The sequence below is a fragment of the Colletotrichum higginsianum genome, chromosome 8, assembly GCF_001672515.1.
Source record: "Colletotrichum higginsianum IMI 349063 chromosome 8, whole genome shotgun sequence".
NCBI classification, from domain to species: domain Eukaryota; kingdom Fungi; phylum Ascomycota; class Sordariomycetes; order Glomerellales; family Glomerellaceae; genus Colletotrichum; species Colletotrichum higginsianum.
In genome coordinates this window covers 4,244,890-4,260,607 of record NC_030960.1, presented here as the reverse complement: position 1 = coordinate 4,260,607, position 15,718 = coordinate 4,244,890, and the positions used below count along the sequence as shown (strand labels likewise).

Sequence of the window (15,718 nt, the reverse complement as noted above, 5' to 3'; positions counted from 1 at the left end):
CAATGCGCTGGTCTCGGTCTCGGCGTTTGAGTGTAATGACTGAGAAGAAAGAAAGCAGAGTGGGAGTGGGAGTCTCCCACCTAGTCTTGAGATACCTCGAGTTCAAACTTGCAGCTGTAGAGTATTAGGTTGGGATCAGTCACGTATTCCGTTCAGCCCGAACACTTGTCTCTATTATTACAGTCCCAGCAGTGTTATCCAAGACCTCCTTCGCAGGGGTGGATCTCCAACAGCATCCATCCCGACTCCAACTTTTTAAACTCACAGCCATCCATTGGACTTCCCCTCAGCTCAAATCCTTTGATGGGAAGATGCGGGGAATTCCCAATGCCGCCGGTGGACACGGCGCGGCGGCTTTCACGACTTCCGAGTGGCCAATTCGATGGCCTTCATGTCATCTGCTCTCGTCGTGGCATCGTCTTGGCCTGCGATCTCCCCATCCATCGGCTCTTAGCAACAGGAGCAACTCCGCACTCAGGGGGCCCCTCCAACCTCAGGTATGTTTCCTCTGTGACCTACAAGTAGGAACCGCATCGAATGTGCAAAGCATGTCAGACAGGTACCCCTCATCGGGCCGTCTCTGCGATCTTACCCCCCATTCCAGTTTCTCAAGGTCACATTCCGCCATCATCCTCGATTGTTCACCTGGTTTGTTTTTCAAGCACGAGTATAGGCGTCCACAATGGGGCTTCACGAGCAGGATGGAAAGCTGATCTTCACCTACGACGCGGAAAAGGTCTGGGTTGAACCATGGGGACCCAACTCATTCCGAGTCCGAGCCACTAAAGCTCGCGAGATGCCAACCGAGGACTGGGCCTTGCTGAAGCCCAAGAAGGTGGAAGTTGGCATCACCATCGACGACAAAGCCGGCACCATCACCAATGGCAACATCAAGGCCTCCATCACCCGCGGCGGGAAGCTGATGATGTGGAACTCCAAGGGCGACTTGCTCCTCGAGGAGTACTCCCGCCACCGACGCGACGTCCTGGACCCCAAGTGCAGCGCCCTCGACGTCGAGGCCCGCGAGTTTCTCGCCATCGTCAACAGCAACGACTACCATCTCACCGCGAGGTTCGAGAGCGTCGACGCCGAGGAGAAGATCTTCGGCATGGGGCAGTACCAGCAGCCGTTCCTGGATCTGAAGGGCCACGACCTCGAGCTTGCGCACAGAAACTCCCAAGCCAGTGTGCCGTTCGCCGTCTCGTCACTGGGGTATGGCCTCCTTTGGAACAATCCCTCCGTCGGCAGGGCGATTCTCGGTCGCAACATTATGAGCTTCGAGGCCAAGTCCACACGGGCCCTTGATTACTGGATCGTGGCCGGCGACACCCCGGCAGAGATCGTCGAGGCCTACGCCGATGCCACAGGCAAAGTCCCCATGATGCCCGAGTATGGCCTCGGATTCTGGCAGTGCAAGCTCCGATACCAGACACAGGAAGAACTCCTGGAAGTTGCGCGCGAATATCGCAGACGCGAGCTGCCCATCGACCTCATCGTCATCGATTTCTTCCACTGGCCGCTACAAGGCGAGTGGAAGTTCGACCCGACCTACTGGCCCGACCCGGACGCCATGATCAAGGAGCTGCAAGAGCTCAAGATCGAGCTGATGGTCTCGATCTGGCCAACAGTCGACCACAAGTCCGAGAACTGGGACGAGATGGTCGAAAAGGGATACCTTATCCAGTCTGACCGAGGCATCCGGATCGCCATGAACTTCCAGGGCGACACCACCCACTTTGACGCGACCAACCCTGGCGCGAGGGACTACGTCTGGAAGAAGGCGAAGAAGAACTACTACGACAAGGGCATCCGCGTCTTCTGGCTCGACGAGGCCGAGCCCGAGTATACGGTGTACGACTTCGACACCTACCGCTATCACCTGGGGTCCAACGTCTCCATCGGCAACATCTACCCGGTCGAGTACGCGCGCGCTTTCTACGAGGGCATGGAGGCGGAGGGACAGGAGAACATTGTCAACCTTATCCGGTGCGCGTGGGCCGGGAGCCAAAAGTACGGCGCCCTGGTCTGGAGTGGAGATATCGCCTCGTCCTGGGGCAGTCTGCGGAACCAGGTCGCCGCCGGTCTTCACATGGGCCTCTGCGGTCTCCCGTGGTGGACCACGGACATCGGAGGCTTTCACGGCGGTGACCCCAGAGACGACAAGTTCCGCGAGCTGTTTGTGCGATGGTTCCAATGGGGTGCGTTCTGCCCCGTCTTCCGTCTCCACGGGTGCCGTGAGCCGGAGCAGCCGCAGCACGGCACCACAGGAGGCGCGACTTGCCACAGCGGCGCGCCGAACGAGGTCTGGTCGTACGGCCCCGAGGTCTACGAGATCTGCAAGAAGTACATGTTCCTCCGCGAAGAGCTCCGCGAGTACACGCGGTCCCTGATGAAGGAGGCCCACGAGAAGGGCACGCCTGTGATGAGGACGCTCTTCTACGAGTTCCCGGGCGACAAGGAGACGTGGAACATTGGCCAGCAGTACATGTTTGGCGACAAGTTCTTGGTCTGCCCCGTGTTGGAGCCCGGAAAAAGGACTGCCAGGGTTTATCTTCCTACTCTTGAGACGGGCGGGAAGTGGAAACCGCTGCTGGAGGGTACATCAGAGACCTATGAGGGTAGTAGGTGGGTTGAGATTGAGGCACCGTTGGATTGGATGCCGGTCTTCAAGAGAGAGTAAACAGGATAGAATCAGTCAAAACGCCGAGATTGTTACATTTTGGTACTGTGTTCAAGCTGGTTTTCTTAGGACTATCTGGTGCCTTTACAACTTCCATGCTTCCTTGATGAGATCAGCAGCCTTCTCTCCAATTCCGTATGCAGGCATCTGCGTGTGGCCACCGTGGAGGATAGGCATGATACTACAGTCAGCCACTCTCAGACCCTTGACGCCCTTCACTGTGAGCGTAGGGTCGACGACAGTATTCGGGTCGGATGCGTTGCCCATGGCACAAGTTCCGGCAGCGTGGTAGCCTACACGCTCATTGTCAGCGAGTTCACATGAACCCCTACTCCTAAGCGATCAAGGGATACTCACAGGTTGTCGCATTGTCGCGAACGTAGGGAATCCATTCTTCTCGGGTGGTGTACTTGTGGTGTACCAAGTCGCTCGGCCACGAGCCCTTGACAATGCCCTTGGTGCCGTTGCCTTCCATGATGATCTCGTTGCCAAACCGGCACGCCTCGGCCAAAACCTCGACATCCAGGGGGTCGGCGAGATAGTTGGCATCAACCACGGGGACGGCCTTGGCGTCGGTGTTGCGAAGGGACACGGTGCCTCGAGACCGGGGCCCGAATAGCTCTGCAATCATGCTGAAGGCGTGTTTCCCGTCAGTCGGGAACTGGTCGAACTGTTTCGGCCCGCCGTAGCACTCCGTCGTGAAGAATTCGATGTTGGGCTGCTTCGGCGACAGGCCCATCGGGTCGCGGCCGGGCGCGCGCGGTGCGCTCTTCCACAGCTCCGAGTCGGCAAGCCTCTCGTCCAGACGGGCGTACGCAAAAGCGCCGAAAGGGAAGGACGACAGGAAGCCGGCCTGCTGGTCTTTCCAAAGGGCGTACGTCTTGGCGAAGTTGTCGCCGTGATAGACGTGGTGGTCGTTGGTGAGCCCGGCCTTTTCGGTCTCGTAGAACATGAAGACGATCTATTGGAACCGAAAATCAGTGGTTCTCGTCGTTTATGCAGACATGGTCAGACAGAGGCACTCACGAGATGGTCCATGAGGTTCTTTCCAACGCCGGGCAAGTCGACCAGAGTAGGGATTCCGAAAGCCTCCAGCTCCGACTTTGCTCCAAGACCGGATCGGTTGAGAATATTAGGACTGCAGTAGGCGCCGCCACTAACAATGACCTCTTTGCGGGCTTTGATCTCGACGACTGACCCGTCGGCCTTGACGGCTCTGACACCCGTCGCCCTGAGCTGGCCGTCCACGTTCTCCATTAGGACCTTCTCGACGTGCGTCTCCACGAGAAGGTGGAGATTATCTCTCTTGTTCTCCTTGGTTACAAAGTCCGCTGCGGTGCTTCGCAGGCCCTTGTGCACCGTCCTCGGAGCGTGGCCGCACCCATGAGGGTTATTGCCGTGGGAAAACATGTCGTGGTCGAGGGGAAGCCCCTTGGAGACCATCGAGTCCATGATCAGGTTGGAAATGGGGGCGAGGTCGTGCGGTTCGATGTTCAGATGGCCGTCGGTGCCATGGTCGTTGGAGGCCTTGAACCAAGACTTTCCGTGGAAGTTCTCTGCCTATGATGATTGCAAGACCGGTCAGCTCTGGGCTTACGAAAGGCAGCGACACTGGCACGGCGTGGTAAATTGGTTTCCTTGATGGTGAACAAACGGACCTTGCGAATATACTTAAAGAACTCTTCACCACTCCAGCCCTCGACTCCCCAGTCATCATAGTCCTGCTTTGAGCCGCGGATGCAGAGCGTGCCGTTGCAACCGGAGCATCCGCCAAGGAACTTGCCACGGCTAAGTTTCACCTGCCTGTCGTTCACGGCAGGCTTCTTCTCGCTAATGACGTTCCAGTCGGTTTCCTTGTCGAATAATTGAGACCATCTGTTGGTAGGAGAGGGGGATATTTTAGTTTCAATCTTTCCACTGGCTGGTAACATTACCCATAAGGATGCGATTGAGAAACTCACCCTCCTGTCATGTGAACATTCTCGAGATTCTCATTGTGCTCGCCAGCCTCAATGAGCAGGACACTGACCCCGGGGATCTCAGCAAGACGGCCTGCAACAACGCAGCCGGACGTGCCACCGCTACACAAGCAATGTTAGCTGCTGGGAAGTAGTGGAGCACGTCTCCGGAGATCAGTGCCGATGACGAAAAGGCTCACCCGCAGATCACAAAGTCGTAGGTGATGTCTTGTGGTATCGATCCCATGGTAATATTTGCACCGGCAGCGGGTTGAATAGCCAGAGATTATGACAAGTCGGAAATGGAATGGTTGCTTAGCTTTCAGAGCAAATGAACGAGCAGAAGAACGAGCCAGTTCGGGCAGCCCGGGCCAGTCTTCTTGTATCTACCATTGGGATGGATCTCAGAGCTTCTACCCAGGCTTCACCCCTCGAACAGCGCCTGGGTATCCGAATATCAATCGCCTCAGTCAACGCTGACAGACTGCCGCACACATGCACCGAGTTGCAGTTGGTACGACGGAAGAATATCAGCACCGTTGCCAAGGGTTTCTCGGCAACCCAAAACGGAACCCAACTCCGTCGTGGGTACAGTGACAACAGGGCGTCCCACGTCGGTTGGGTTACTTCCACATGCATGTCTCGCGGGTCAAGAGCCATGACACCCAGAGGAATTTGTCGCGGCAATGCGGCATGCAGAAGTCCGGCTTAGCTTATCCGCAATGGTTGGCTCACAGTCCGGGGTCCCCGCAGACTCAAAACAGTTTTGTTGGTAGTGGACGACCCGAGCGGAGGATGTATCCATCCCGTTCGTGTAGATGAAGTATCCTGCGGCATTCTGGGGACTAAAGACGCATACCCTAGACCTTTCGGGTGAAGGGGGGGCGGACAGCCGAATTGTAGTTGTACTAACAAGATCCTGCTAAGGATATGTGACTGCCGCGACAAGGTTCCAATAGTATTCTTGTCAGGCGGGCGAGAATATGACCTGCACAGGCAACTGCCGAATCATAATCATCGTTTTCAAGAGTGTTTGGAAGAGACCAATAGAACCACGAAGCTGATGGTGAGCACTAAGGTGCAGTTGTACACCCACACTCGCAGCCCGACCAACTTGTGTGGCTCTTGGTCGTGGGACCCCTTTCCCTTTGGTCCCTGTGACCGACGATCCGGCTCGGCGTTCGACTGCGGGAGGATACTCTCAAGCATTTGGTTTCCAAATTGCCGCAGTAAGGGTGCGGCACAGGAGTTGTTGCCGCAGAATTGGCAGCTTCATGGTCCAACAATACGACGCTAGAACTTGTTGGTCACATATTGGTTCTCGACACCGGATGTTGTCTTAATCTCTGCTCCACGGCGAAATCCTAGAGCGGGAATGTCCCACATCACAACACCTTGACACTCGTTGGCACAAAACGCAATAGCTGTCCTGGGTTTTGAGTTGCGGGGAACCCACTGACGCTTGAGCTTTACAGTTTAGAAAGAGGGCTATCAAAGTTTGGGGCCCCGGTTGCAATATTGCAAAGGGCAGAGCTAAAACTATCGGGAAATGGGGCCGGACGGGAGTGACGGGAGTGGCGCCTCGAGGAAAATCATCTGTTGACCGAACATCTTCCTTTGGCCAACAACGTGTGGATCGTACGTCCAGAATCCATGCTCGCTAGGCCACTATCGATTGTCAAGGGGTCAGGGGGTTTCCCAACGAGGAACGAATCCCGCGTTGGTCCAACAGTTGTTACCGCCTGAACCAATGGTAGAGGCGAACGAAAACCATGGAAATTGAGGATATGTAACCGACACAGAGAAACGAATCAGCCCATGTCCTGAAAATTGGAGCTATTCGCATACAAATTTTGGAGGCCTGGATCTCCTGTAATGAGGTGTTTTCCATCACGCATATGCGCGCCTGGGACCCTGCAAGCCAACCCCTCTTCTTAAACAATCCCTGGCGGTAGAGCTGTTCGCGCAAGTTGATTCGTCTCCTTTGTAACAGAGAATATCTTCCGGGGGAGCCCGACCATTCTCTTATTCTACAATACTACGTTGCTATGGGGTTACCCTCAAAGGTGCTTATGGACAGGGTCTCATCAAGTTAGGATATGTTGAGCTTCCAACCGCAATTGAAACCTCTTGGCAAAGGAATCCATGTCATGCATTCATGTAGAGCCTAGCTTTGAGCGGGCAGAATCTTCCCGGACTTTATTCCGGGTGCTGAGCCTCATATCGAACAGGGACTCTCAAGGGTGTCTTGTTTGAACGGCCAAGATCGGCCCAGAGGAGCGAAGACGCGCGTACCTGACCCAAGACAATCTTTTCCCGCATACGAAGTGGGGAACTCGCCGGTGAGGAGAGAAGTAATGATGAGAATGGCGGATAGTCAAGGTTTTTGTGACCAATATCCGGCCAAGTTGTGCGTCCCACGCCTCACTCCAATCAGCCCCTCTAGTCAAGACCGGTTCAAAGTTGCTCGTCATCATGTTATGGGCCGTTTCATGCTCTTCTGGCTCCGTAGAAACAATGCCGGGAATTGACATTCAGGGGTCAAGCCTTGTTGTCCTACATTTACTAAAAAGAGATTCCATTTTGCGTTACGACGGTGTCTATCACAGGCAGGGGCAACATCATACAAGCCTCGCCTATTGAGGCATGTAGTGCGTCGATAGATACCAGGAGCCGTTGCAGGTGACGCGGCTATTAATCCGAGACATCCCGTGGAAGTAGTCCGCCTCCTGACTCCGAGTCATAGAAGCGTCTTCGAAGAACATCTCGACCGCTCCCAGTTGCAAGGAGTGATCAGCTTTACCAGCCCCTCTGGTCCCTTCTACACGTTCATCATGGCCACACCTTTCCAAACGGAAGCCTGGACAGAGTATGGACTCGGGGTTTTGGTCATTCTCCTTCGAATCTTTTCGCGTTGGAAAATCGTTGGGTTCAACTGGCAGGGTGACGACTACTTTGCCATTCTTTGTCTTATCTTCTGGACTGTAAGTATAATGAGTCCGTCTTGATGGTTTGGAGGAAGTTTTGTCTCGAAAAGCCAACCGCTGACCACTCCTCTCCCGTCAGCTTGAGCTGTGTATGTTGGAGCTCATAGGTAAGCTTTCTTTCTCGCCAAGATCATGTTCCAGCTTCTCACGTGTAAAACAGGCCAGAATGGAACCAACATCGGAATCACGAATGAGATTGGCGCTACTTTGACGTCCGACGAGATAGCCAAGTTCGAGTTCGGGTCCAAATGCCTGCTGGCGGGCTGGAACTTCTACGTCACACTCATCTGGTGCTTGAAGGCCTGTATCCTGTTCTTCTTCAGTCGCATCACGTTAGTACCTGGCCCCTTATGACTATAAGTCAGACTACCCACTTTTCGGCACCCCCCCCATTTCGGCACCCCAAAAATGAAGCTATTCCCATCATACTCGTCGACTTCAATTAATCATTGACTTCTTCTAGATGCAACAACAATACAGCTTTCAGCTTCACTAGGGTATTCAGAGTCGCTGGATTCGGCTGCATCATCCTCTTTTTCCCCAGCCTTAAGTTGCGCCTGCTGGATGTCTTTGATGTTGGCGAACTTAGTGTTAGGATCCAGCTGGACTGCCCTTCTTTTCCTTACTGCAGTATTGGTGACTTGGGCCTGCAGAAGCTCCAGTTTCTGCTGGGTATTTGCCAGCTCATATGCCTGCTCGCTGAAGCCTTTTTTTACCTTCCTGAATAGAAGGCGTTGAGTAAAGGCATCATTCTCCAGCTCTGTGAATAGCTTCAACTGCCCAGCTAGATCCTTCATCTTCCTTGGCGTCGACCATGCCACTGCAGATGACGCAGATACCCATCCTTCAGCTTCCTTGCCTCCAGACTGCCCTTTGCTGACCTGATCAGATGATCCTGATGCTGCTGGTGTTGATGGGAGCAGTAGGGAGCTCATCAGAGGCTTCGCCATAGAGACAGGCCATAACCCTGTCCATTTCCAACCACTTCTAATGTTCTGCATCGTCATACCTGCAGTACGAGCCTTCTGATAACAGCCTATAAAGTTCCTCTTGCCTACAACAGTTGAATCATTCCACTGACCAAGGTATCCAAGCTCCTTCCTATAGGCTGCCTTGACAGGGCTGAAGACTGACTGATCAAGTGGCTGGAGGACATGGGAGGTATGTGGCGGTAAGAACAATAGATGGATGTTGTTTATATAGCATAACCACATAAAGTCAGTCGTTGTATGACTCCCATGTCCATCCATGATCAGCAGCCTGACCTCCTTGCCCTGAGGAAGAGTCTGAGGGATGAAGACCTTCTGCAGCCATTCAACTGCAGTGGCATCTGAAGTCCATCCATTCTCCGTTGCAGTGAATTGCCATCCTTCATAAGGGCCAAGGTCTAGAGGAAACCACTGCTGCTGGACTGCCTTGCCCTTATAGATAACGAGGGGATTCAGAACATGGCCCAGGGCAGAGATGCATTCGATGATGGATACCCATGCCCTTGATCCAGGCTGTTTCTTACGTACAGACTTCGTCTCAGACATGCCCAGCACCAGCCCATTAGATCCCTGGCCCTCAAGGATACCAGTCTCATCCATGTTGTATCTATTAGCTGGTTTGATGCTGGTGATCTCTGGTATGGCGAGTAGTTTGAACCAGTCCCTGATGACCTCAGTAGATGCCCCATTAACACGCCTAGAATCGATAGGGCGACTTCTCTGGACCTTGACTGATGGATTCCTCTTCAAGAAGGCTTGGATCCAGCCTTTTCCTATAGGCTCTGTATCCCCCATGGCATGGAGGATCCTTTCTGCGAATAGCCTCACTTGCAGATGGGTTGGGGCAACACCAAGGGCATGCTGAATGCGAACCCATTCAGCCAGTTTAGCCTCCTGACTAACAGAAAGTCTCTGCAGGTCAGAAAAGGCAATTGACCTTGGTTGAGTGCCCTTAATCCGATACTGAAGTGTTGATCTTGGGATGCCATACACCTGACCAGCCCTCTTAATGGGCATGCCGTTGGTTATTGCGTCAAGGGCCTGATTGACTTCATCTTCGGTATACTGGCCCATAAGGTCGAAAAGAAGCTCTGAGGAAAAAATGAGGTTATTCGCATAAGTATAGAAAATGTTGTTGATGTTGAAAGTTGAGGGGTATGTTCTGGTGATGAGGCATTTGAGGCATTTTTGGGGTGCCGAAATGGGGGGGGTGCCGAAAAGTGGGTAGTCTGACTTACCAGTTGCAGGTCCGTTGGGTGGATGATAAAACTGATGCTCTGCTACAGGCTTGCAACGAGACAGCAGAAGATCGTCAAGTGGACCTCTGTGGCAACCATATTAGGCTATGTTGGAGTGATTGTTGTCATATGGAGCCACTGCACTCCAGTCCAAAGGAATTGGCAGGTCGTTCCCTACCCAGGAGGTACGTCAACTTGGTGTCTTACCAGCAGTCATGTGCGTCATCTAACCATCCATTCAGACGAGTGCACACTGGCCGTGGCCAACTATTTGAGCTTGGTTGTGCTCAACATATCGTACGTGCAAGAGTATTCGCTGCAGGATGGGCGTTAATATCTGTAACTAACCCGACGCAACACAGTACGGATATGCTCATTGTCTCAATACCCTTGCCTCTGCTCTGGGCGGTCAAACTCAGTCTCAAGAGAAAGTTCGCTATTGGCCTACTGCTCTGCTCGGGCGTTTTCGTAATGATTGCAGCTCTTCTTCGTTGCATATTATCGTTGAAGGACATCGAAGGTATCAATGTCAGCACAATTTGGGCCATCAGAGAAACAGTTTGTCAACCCTTTACCACTTTTCATCGATTGATAGGAAAAGCCATTATCGTCAGATTCGCTCACAGGCTAACTCTGGCCCCTACTTCACAGTTCGTCGGAATCATTGCGGTCAACGCAGCATGCATAAGACCTCTTTTCTCCTCCGCGCACTGGCTGAGGTCTACGAAGGGTAGCAGCGGCAATAACCAGAAGTACACCGGGTCCGGTGACAAGTATGGCCATCAGCTCGTTACCATAGGAGGCGGGGGACAGAGCGTTGATCGATCGGGCTTACCTTCCAAGCGGCGATACAACAAGTACAACATGACGGAGCTGGACAACAACTCTAGCGAGGAGCAGATCGTCAAGTCTACCGAGTCAACCAAGTGGCCTCAGAACGGCGGCCGTGGTGGTAGCCTCACCAGCAAGTCGAGTGGACAACATGGAGGAATTATTGTGACCACAACGTATGAGGTGAAGCCAGAAAACAAAGTTTGAGGACCCTGAGAGTGAGTTGAGCATCCACGGAGACACGATGCGCATATGGGTTTCAGGTTGGACTTTGATGATGGCATTGCATTGATCGACTGTAAGGTAAAAGAGCAAAAACAGCTGCTTGAGGCCACCTTCTCAAGTGCCGGTTTCTTCTTCTTATGAGAGAATTGCGGGCATGACGAAGCCAGACTGGATGCCATTTGCTAATATGACATTGAGGATTCACACACCTAGTATACATGGGTTGCTAAGCTCATAGTTAAACATATGCCTTATTCCTGTTGGCGATTATTGACCAAATTTGGCGTCCTCGGCTGGGTCTTTTCTATTGGTCCGCTGTAATGTTACTTTCAGGCATCTTCCTAAATATGATTATAGGCCGCACACGAGCAAAATAGAGAGGACCGCAGCCAGATCAAGCTTATGCTTTCCTGTGCAATTTTGCTTCTATATGCTGTACTGCCCGGGACAATAAATCTGAAATACTTGACGTCACCAAACACTCCATCAACCCCGGTCTCATCTTTAGTCGATTCAAAAGTGTGAGAACCAAGTTGATGGAAAGACGACAGCGACAGCAAGAGTAAGCGGCGAGTCACGGCTTCGTGTTGCAAATCACTAGAAGTTCTGAGTCAATAGCATGGCTTGGTTCGGGCATATTCAGACGACCGAGGCGGTGGAAATCAGGAATACACCGCTCACAAAGTCAATGTAACAAAAGTGAAGTAGATCAAAGATGGGACGCAAGCAGGCTGTCAACATGTGAAAACTGACTAAGCCTGTGTGCTCATGTTACAGCAGACGAGATCTGTAGTTGAGAAGCAGACGAGTCTCTCTTGTAAGTTACGACTAACCGTCTATGATGCTGCGATGTGAGAATCGACTCGCTCGCTGAACTTACCAGAAATAGAGACAAGCGCCAAACAGGTCGCGTTACGAAGTTTGTGCCTTTTGGGCAGCCTGGCTCGCCTTCCGCATTTCGTTGGCCGGCTGTTGAACAGTTTCCCATGTCGAGAGTTTGCACCTGGTCTTTCGTCTCAACTTCTGGTCCACTGGAGCTCATGCTGCTGACTGAGACGTCGAGTCCAGAACGCCGAAACCAGCAGCGGGAGAGGCTGCTCGGACGTGTTCGTATCAGAAGCAATAGCTCGACTACCGTGCACTGTGTCCTGTGGTGTCATCGAAAATGCAAATCATGGGACGATCGATACCTTGACGCTGTACTTGTGTCTGAGCTGTCCCTTCGAGAAACCTACACAGTCGCTGCCAGAAGACTTCCTCTTTTCCTCCCTATCGACTATCTCATAGTGTATGCTCTACAATCTCGAGCATAACCGGCTTCGATCAACCAGGCTCAGCGTGACAAACGCAGAGCTTCCTTTTTACAGACCGGAAACCCAGAGTCCCGCCTATTCGGATCATGCAACAGCAAAGCCGACTGCAGAAGATCCATGGCGAGGACCACGAACCCGTGCCGAAATTTACGCGCGACACAGTCCGATCAGTCAAAGCCTCTTGGGAGTTCTTTCTCGCATGGATTCGGATTACTTGGTTTGACATTCTGGTCAATTCCGCGATAGGCGGCGCCTCTCTCGGCGTAAGTTGAGATGAGGGTGAAATTAACTGCGTTGTGCAGTCGCTGATTCGGCCCCCCCCCCTCTGGCAGATTTACAATGCTCCTCTCGCTGCAACTCGCAACTTTCCCGTCACTTTCAATGGCTCGGGGGATATCGTCTATCCGCAATTCGCTTATCCTGATCGCGGATGGATCATCGACACCTGGTTATCCGCGCTGCTGTCTCTACTCATCCCGATAGTCGTCATTCTCTTGGCCCAGTTCCGCGTGAAGAACATCTGGGATCTGAACAACGGCATCATCGGTCTTATCTTCTCTGTCTCGCTCGGAACGTTGATGCAAGTTGTCATCAAGCAGCTCATCGGCGGATTTCGACCCTATTTCCTTGCCGTCTGTATGCCGGATATTTCACGAGCTGCCGCTAACAACAAGACCGGACTGAATGCCGTGGGCTTCCAACAAATAATGTACTCGGTCGACATCTGCACCCAACCGGATTCGGCCAAACTGAAGAATGCCATGACCTCATTCCCATCCGGTCACTCGACAGCTGCGTTCGCAGCGTACGTCTACCTGTTCTTGTATCTCAATGCGAAGCTGAAGGTGTGGGCCAACTATCGCCCAGCGCTCTGGAAGATCGCCCTCACCTTCGCTCCGCTTCTCGGAGCACTTCTCATCGCCTGCTCACTGACCATCGACCAGGCTCATAACTGGTATGACATAGTGGCAGGCAGCGCCATCGGAATCGCTGTGGCGTTTGGTTCTTACCGTGGATGCTACGCAGCTATCTGGGACTGGCGTTTCAACCATATTCCCCTTCAGCGACGAGATCAAATGGTTTATTTCCCGGAAGACGGTACGGAGTATCGAAATATCGTGTTCACAAGATCAGGCGGATGGGGACAGACGGGGGAAGAGCCGTTGGAGAAGCACACTCCCAGCCAACGAAGCAGTGCTTCATACGCAGCTCAGCCAAACGCTCCTCAGGCGGGGCAGGAGAGAGACACTCTGCCTTCACAGACGCCACGTACACGATACAAATATCATAGAAGAAACACTCATCGGGAGGGAGAGGCAGTTTAATCAGATTGACGGCTGTTTTCATCACGAAAACCGCAGGTGATTCAACTGCCCTGTATTAGGAAATTTGTCTTCTCTTGGCCGGCAGCTGGGAACGATTGTCAAGAGATTCTAGATAGCAACCCGATTCCTCCCCGTAAAGGGTCGGCTACCAGAATATGAGAACCGAGCAACTTCACATTGCAACACTTGCGTCGCGGATGTTGCAATGGCACACACTACACAGCACCCATATTGCCCTGCCTTCTGCTGTGGTTGGTGAAACCGATTTCCTTCAACTCGGCAACACGAAAGACTGACATGGTTTGTCCGTCACATTACGGCCATAAGGTTCATCTTACGGCCTCCACCCGGACTACAGAGAGCTTTACGTGTTTGGTTGCTTTTCTCGTATCGCCCGGCAACAAGCTGGCGCACGTCCCACAGATTGCATTACCCCTGCGATAGAACCAAGTCTCGATCTTTGATGCTCTTATGACGGCCGAGGGCTGAGATGCAACCCACAATAAAGCTCTATCGGCTGACTCGGAGTCGGAGAAGAAGCATAATTAGGGGGTTAAAAATGGATCGTTATGCCTCGATGCGACTAAAGGCCCGACGCGGCATCCCACGATCCACAGCCGGCCGCAGAGAGAGATGCGATGATTAAAACCCCCCCCCCCTACCCATCTTCCCCAGATCTCCTTTCAGGTTCCCACGCCCTCTCGTCTCCTTGCGGCCTCCTCGTCAACCCAGTCTCTCGTTTTTTACACAGACTCTCAGGCGACTGCAAGTTAATATTGAAACACCGTTCTGTAATACTAATATCAGTCACGATGTTGTCCCCGAAAGCCGCCGCTCTCTTCAACTTGGTCCTCCTGGCCTCCGCGGCCCCCGGAAAGCGCCAGTCCACCGGCTCTGGATCCTGCACCGACCTGCACATCTTCCTCGCCCGCGGGTGGAACGAGGGTTACCCCGGCCGCCAGCAGCTCGTTATCGACGCCACCTGTAACGGCCTCTCCAGCTGCGACTACGAGGACATCCTGTTCGATGCGTCCAACCCCCAGGGCTACCCCAATGCGGTTGAACAGGGCCGAGCCTCTGGTGTCTCCCAGATCAAGGCGTACGCCGAGAAATGCCCCAACTCCAAGATCGCTCTGAGCGGCTACAGTGAGGGTGCCAACGTGGTTGGAAACATCCTTGCGGACTCCGGGCTGAGCGCCAACGCTGCACCTGGAACCCAAGGTAAATCGAGTCTCCTCCCCCCCCTCCCGTCGAGCAGCAGACAGAGATGATGCCGGGGTTGAGTAACTAACAGACTTCTTCGCAACAGTCTGCGCCGCCCTGCTCTTCGGCGACCCGACGCACATCGCCGACCAGAGCTACAACGTCGAGGCCGGCTCCGGCTACAGCGGCTCGATGGCCCGATCCCGCTCGTCGCTCGACAACCTGAACAACTTCGCCGGCGTCCTGCGCTCCTGGTGCAACGGCGAGGACACCGTCTGCGCGTCCGGCGAGGGCCGCACCATGGGCGAGGACGCACACACCAACTACTTCCAGCTTTACACCAACGCCGCCGCCGCGTACATCAAGGAGAAGTGCGTCTCCTCCTCCCCTGCGCCCACGGCGACCGCCACCTCCGGCGCGCCCGCGCCCACCTCAACGGCGGGCTCCGTTTGCGTCTCGGGCAAGGTCGTGACCGGCTTGTCGGACAACTACAGCGGCCTCTGCGGCTTCGCGTGCTCCAACGGGTACTGCCCCGACGGCGTCTGCGAGTGCTCTGCCTTTGGCGCGCCCACGACGGGCCCCAGCGGCGACGGCCGGGACGGATGCCCCGCCGACGGTCTGGATGATAGCTACAAGGGGCTTTGCAGCTTCAGCTGTAGCCGCAACTACTGCCCGCCCGGAGCCTGCAAGTATTGTTAAGTCATTGCAGGCTTGGGGGGGCGTTTGCAGCTTGAGGAAGGACCCGCGGGCTAATTATAGGCCTCGAAAAGAAGCCAGCCCATCGAGGCATTTGTAATACAATCCCTTATTTTGAAGAGCGAGTTGTCTCCTAAATCGATAATGTGTTGTGAAGCTGAATTTTACCATTGCGTGTCGGAGAGCCGATGTTTCGTTTCTACAGTATTCACATTTTTTATTTATTTTGGGTTTGGAGGATGGCTTAGCGGTGACTGCTTGACTGAAGGCATA

General features: G+C 53.6%; 5 protein-coding genes across 5 annotated transcripts; 4 read left to right on the top strand and 1 right to left on the bottom strand.

The window, feature by feature from the left end:
- Window positions 1-682: 682 nt before the first annotated feature.
- Window positions 683-2,680, top strand: CH63R_12237 (Glycosyl hydrolase family 31; the record flags this gene model as incomplete). Its single annotated transcript, XM_018307211.1, has 1 exon — window positions 683-2,680. One exon carries the CDS (start codon window positions 683-685, stop codon window positions 2,678-2,680), a length of 1,998 nt encoding a protein of 665 aa, XP_018154052.1.
- Window positions 2,681-2,764: 84 nt separating this feature from the next.
- CH63R_12236 (GMC oxidoreductase) lies at window positions 2,765-4,885 on the bottom strand (the record flags this gene model as incomplete). Its single annotated transcript, XM_018307210.1, has 6 exons — window positions 2,765-2,973; window positions 3,038-3,641; window positions 3,707-4,240; window positions 4,339-4,555; window positions 4,642-4,761; window positions 4,839-4,885. The coding sequence occupies 6 exons, from the start codon at window positions 4,883-4,885 to the stop codon at window positions 2,765-2,767; spliced, it is 1,731 nt and encodes a 576-aa protein (XP_018154051.1).
- Window positions 4,886-9,886: 5,001 nt separating this feature from the next.
- On the top strand, window positions 9,887-10,890 carry CH63R_12235 (Kinesin-like protein; the record flags this gene model as incomplete). The annotated part of the gene is made up of 3 exons (XM_018307209.1): window positions 9,887-10,037; window positions 10,095-10,149; window positions 10,215-10,890. The coding sequence occupies 3 exons, from the start codon at window positions 9,887-9,889 to the stop codon at window positions 10,888-10,890; spliced, it is 882 nt and encodes a 293-aa protein (XP_018154050.1).
- A 1,417-nt stretch (window positions 10,891-12,307) lies between these two features.
- CH63R_12234 (PAP2 superfamily protein) lies at window positions 12,308-13,546 on the top strand (the record flags this gene model as incomplete). The annotated part of the gene is made up of 2 exons (XM_018307208.1): window positions 12,308-12,484; window positions 12,554-13,546. 2 exons carry the CDS (start codon window positions 12,308-12,310, stop codon window positions 13,544-13,546), a joined length of 1,170 nt encoding a protein of 389 aa, XP_018154049.1.
- An 812-nt stretch (window positions 13,547-14,358) lies between these two features.
- CH63R_12233 (Cutinase) lies at window positions 14,359-15,448 on the top strand (the record flags this gene model as incomplete). Its single annotated transcript, XM_018307207.1, has 2 exons — window positions 14,359-14,767; window positions 14,856-15,448. The coding sequence occupies 2 exons, from the start codon at window positions 14,359-14,361 to the stop codon at window positions 15,446-15,448; spliced, it is 1,002 nt and encodes a 333-aa protein (XP_018154048.1).
- Between the last annotated feature and the right edge of the window lie 270 nt (window positions 15,449-15,718).